The sequence below is a fragment of the Pinus tabuliformis genome, chromosome 7, assembly GCF_031772625.1.
Source record: "Pinus tabuliformis cultivar Carrire ecotype Pingquan chromosome 7, CPIR1, whole genome shotgun sequence".
NCBI lineage: Eukaryota > Viridiplantae > Streptophyta > Pinopsida > Pinales > Pinaceae > Pinus > Pinus tabuliformis.
In genome coordinates, this window is record NC_142293.1 from 1,305,690,777 (window position 1) to 1,305,695,574 (window position 4,798).

The 4,798-nt window shown below is 39.8% G+C and overlaps 1 protein-coding gene across 1 annotated transcript; it reads left to right on the plus strand.

Annotated features, from left to right (window-relative positions):
* Window positions 1-3,174: 3,174 nt before the first annotated feature.
* On the plus strand, window positions 3,175-4,092 carry LOC149252303 (cytochrome P450 750A1-like). Its single transcript, XM_089456645.1, has 2 exons — window positions 3,175-3,399; window positions 3,479-4,092. The coding sequence occupies exons 1-2, from the start codon at window positions 3,253-3,255 to the stop codon at window positions 4,001-4,003; spliced, it is 672 nt and encodes a 223-aa protein (XP_089312771.1). The 5' UTR covers window positions 3,175-3,252; the 3' UTR covers window positions 4,004-4,092.
* Window positions 4,093-4,798: the final 706 nt, after the last annotated feature.

Here is a 4,798-nt window from a genome sequence, read left to right on the forward strand (position 1 = left end):
TTCCTACAAAAGCAGTGATGAACAAGGTGCCGGAAGAGGCATGGAGTGGGAGAAAGCAAGGTGTCACCCACTTGAGAGTTTTTGGATGTGTGGCCTATGCACACATTCCAGATCAGCTAAGGAGGAAGTTGGACAACAAAGGGGAGAAATGCATCTTCATTGGATACAGTGATGAATCCAAAGCCTACAGGCTGTACATCCCATCTACCAAGAAGTTCTTTGTAAGCAGGGATGTTCAATTCATTGAGGAAGAAGCTTGGGATGGAAGCATAGAGAAAACAGTGAATGTCAAGAACTGTTTGTCTCATGATGAAGATGAAGAGGAGGTGGCTGAAATGCATCCCCAAACAGCAGCGCCAACACAAGGACAGCAAGGGACACCATTGAGGATCAATGAGAGTGCTTCTCCAAGCACACCACAAGGAGGAAATTCAAGTGCATCTTCAAGCACTTGCACACCAAGTGAAAGAGGTAAGAAATTTAGAAATCTAAGTGACATTTATGATGAAGGAATGAATTCCTTATTTGCCTTGTATTGTCATGTTGATGATCCTATTCATTTCGAAGATGCAATTAAAGATAGGAAATGGATAGAAGCTATGGATGAGGAGATGAATGCCATAGAGAGAAACAAAACATGGGATTTGGTTGAGTTACCAAAAGGCAAAGAAGTCATTGGTGTGAAATGGGTCTACAAGACCAAGAGCAATGCTGAAGGCAAGATTGAAAGGCATAAAGCAAGGCTGGTTGTCAAAGGCTACAAGCAGCAGTATGGGAGAGATTATGAGGAGACTTTCGCACCAGTTGCAAGAATGGAAACCGTGAGAGCAGTGCTGTCCATAGCAGCTCAAAACAAATGGAAAGTCTATCAAATGGACGTGAAGTCAGCATTCCTAAATGGAGTGTTAAAGGAAGAGGTTTATGTTGAACAGCCTCTCGGCTATGAGAAGAAAGGTGAAGAGCACAAAGTGTGCAAATTGAAGAAGGCTCTTTATGGGCTGAAGCAAGCGCCAAGAGCATGGTACAGCAGAATAGATTCATATCTATTGGATAATGAATTTGACAAGTGTGAAGGAGAACCCACCGTCTACATCAAAGAAAAAGATGGTAAAATTTTGATTGTTGTCTTGTATGTTGATGATGTTATTTTCACAGGTAATGATGATCAGCTCATTGAGAATTTTAAATCAGTCATGAAGGATGAATTTGAAATGACTGACATGGGTTTGTTGAGATACTTCTTAGGCATAGAAGTAGATCAAAATGAAAAAGGAATTTTTATCTCACACGCAAGATATGTAAATCAAGTATTGAGCAGATTTAACATGCAAGAATGCAAGGCAGCGATCACTCCCACAGTAATGGGATCAAAACTCAGCAGAGAGGACAGCAGCAAGGATTTTGATCCTAGTTTGTACAAGAGTATTGTAGGCAGCCTTATGTATTTAACAGCTACTAGGCCTGACATTATGTATGCTGTTAGTTTGATTTCCAGATTCATGGAGAGGCCAAAGGAGGCACATTGGCAGGCAGCAAAGAGAATTTTGAGGTATGTCAAAGGTACCAAAATGTTTGGAATTTTATATAATGCCTCAGAACATTCAGATTTGGTTGGATACACTGACAGTGATTGGGCTGGAAGTGTAGATGATCGGAAGAGCACTTCCGGTTATGTATTTCATATGGGTTCAGGAGCCATTTCATGGGCTTCTAAGAAGCGGTCCATTGTAGCATTGTCTACAGCAGAGGCTGAATATGTGGCAGCTACAGCAGCAGCATGTCAAGCAGTGTGGATGAGAAGAATGTTGAGAAGCTTAGGCCAAGAGCAGGCAAAAGCGACAGTGATATTTTGTGACAATAGCTCAGCTATTGCATTGTCAAAGAATTCAGTGTTTCATAAGAGAACGAAGCACATTGATACAAGGTTTCACTACATCAGAGAATTGGTGAACAATGGAGAAATTATCTTAGAACATTGCAGGACTCAGGAACAGGTTGCAGACATCTTGACAAAGCCATTGGATCAGAAGAGCTTTGAATTTTTGAGGAAGTGTCTCGGTATGACCGAATGTCCAGCAGTTGAAATTAAAGGGGAGTGTTGAAAATGTAATTTCAACGCAGCTGTACTGCGCTCTCCAAAACCACCGAACAAAACCACAAACCGCCTAGAGGATATTGCACCACCATCCAGCGAAAAGCAGTTTCCGTATTTTTGGCTCCGATGCGATTTGGTGAAGACGCGTGGCTCTCACCTGACATCAGCATCTCTGACATATCGGGAGGTAAAGCTCAGCATTAAAGTGGCTTCCGATATCTTTCTCCACCGTCGGATTTACTCCATCGCTCTCCACCGTTGATCCACCAAAGCTGCATACGAGGTGCATTAAAAGGCTTGCGTGGATTAAATTTTTGAGTTTGACCGCCGTAGAAGAAGAGTTATGGAATTTAATATTGATACGTAGATTTAGGTGGCCCTTTTAAATATGGGTATGGGCATGTTTCAATATATGTTTTTTTTATATAGCACGTAAGTTTTTTTATGTAAAAGGTATGGAGCATTTAAAGATAGGTATGGTCGTTTTTTTATAAAACGTAATACAAAAAAAAGGGAGCTCATATATATGTTTTGTGTGTTGACTTTTATTGTGTGGTTGTTGCACACGGGAGGAAGAGAACAACTGGTGTTCGCAGCAGCGAGAGAGAACCAGAGATGTATGCACAACAGTGCTCAAAATATACTTTGTAAAGTTTTGTTTTGACTTTTGTAATGGAACGGTGGTGAAATGAAAATGTTTTATGTGCTGAATGTTTAGTAATATCCATGAGTGCATTTGTTTTGGATGCAAATGTAATTTGTTTTTGTTTTACAGCAGCCTGTAAAAAGAGTTTTACACCAGTGAATGTAAATGGAGATTTTACAGCAGTAAATGTTAATGGGAATTTTTCCAGCAGTGTAAATTCTCATATGGAGACAGAGTGAATATTTTTTTTGTTTTAATGAATAGAAATCTTTTATGGTGGTGAAATACTCTGTTCCTCAGTGAAATTTTTTTTAAGCTTCTCTGTGCACAAGAGGATCCTGTGGAGGTAAAACAGAGCATTGCCTCTGTGTGTTTGAATGTTTGGTTTTTGGTATTTTTCCCATCAAAAATACCCAACATGGATTGGCTTGATTTGCAAGGTAACAATCGACGAATAAAGAAGGCCAACAAAATATTTGATGCATTTGTTGAGAAAGTAATAGACGACCATATGGATCAGGGCGTGGATTCAGCCTCGAATCCCCAGACAAAGGCAAAGGCAGAATATGGTAAGGTCTTCGTCGATGTGCTTCTTCAGATCCAGAGTGATAAGACGGACGACAAGATCACGCGAGAAACCATCAAGGCAATTATGTTTGTAAGTCTCTCCGGCTTCGTTCTCTCTTTCAGTTTTCTACTAACATGAGAAATGAATTGAATTTGTATGGATTTGTCAGGACATGTTCGCCGCCGGAATGGAGACGACGGCCATTACCTTAGAATGGGCAATGAGTGAGCTTCTCAGACATCCCCATGCAATGAAGAGGTTGCAGGAAGAAATTGAACGTACAGTTGGCAAACATGCCAAAGTTAAGGAGTCAAATGTAGCAAGCATGAAATACCTCCACAGTGTGGTCAGAGAGACGTTACGATTATACCCAGCAGGGCCGCTGGGCGTTCCCCGTGAATCTGCAGAGGGCGTTACAGTAGGAGAATATCATATACCTAAAAAAACAATGTTATTGGTGAATGTGTGGGCGATAGGAAGGGATCCTAATGTATGGGGAAAAGATGCTTCAGAGTTCAAACCGGAAAGATTTATGGAGGAATTCGGTGGACACAATGATTATACGGACATAACAAGTACACAAGACTTGAGGATGCTTCCATTTGGGGCAGGAAGGAGAGGATGCCCAGGGGCCCCTATGGCTATTCCTACTATTTCCCTTGCATTGGCTCAGCTGTTGCACATTTTTAACTAGAGAGTTGAAGGTGACCCGTCCCAACTGGATATGAAGGAAGCGCATGCAGTGTCTATGCCCAGAGAAATTCCTCTCTTTGCGTTTCCAAGCTTGAGGTTGCCACTGAGTTGTGTTTAGAATTTTGAAAATTAGGAATATATAGGTTTGGGGCAGCCCGGGTCTTCCCGCCATCTCTAGCGTTCGCTAGTAGTAGTTAGTGCTTCTGTTAGACGTTAGGGCGATGATGGGAAATGCATTATGCTTACATAAATTGGGTAAATAACGAGGTAACTTTCCTACCTTGCATATGAGTGTCGATATTGCTGAGCTCCAATGTTTTGATCGATTTATGATCAAGTTCCTTACGTAGTGGTTAATATTACATTTTCTTTTTCCTTTTCTTGCATATTATGTAATTTGTCCGGTGAAAGCGAGCTAGTATGTATTTTAATATTAAAAAATAAATTTTTACTATGCATTATATATTTGCGTGTATATTTAAAAAATTACTTATCTCCAGTTTATGTTTTAAATATTTATACTATATATCATTATAAAAACTGTGAACAAAGTTGTTTATAATGTAATTTATTCTCTTTTTAAGAGAGAATAAATCAATAATTAAGTTATAAGAGTTATTTCTAAATATATTAGCAGTCATAAGGGCCGAGAAATTTAGATAGGCATCGTCACTGTTGTGTTTTCGAACCACTGTTACCATCAGTTTTTTACTGAATTTACAACAGTCAGAAGCCCTGGAAATGAAATACAAATTCCCGGTTCTGTTAAAAAAATTTAAATGAAATTCCAATTCTC

Bases quoted from the DNA above. Each gene is read 5' to 3' on its own strand.
- LOC149252303 (XM_089456645.1), top strand. From the start codon at position 3,253: ATGGATCAGGGCGTGGATTCAGCCTCGAATCCCCAGACAAAGGCAAAG. The intron at 3,400-3,478 runs GTAAGTCTCTCC...TGGATTTGTCAG, and splicing joins CCATCAAGGCAATTATGTTT to GACATGTTCGCCGCCGGAAT.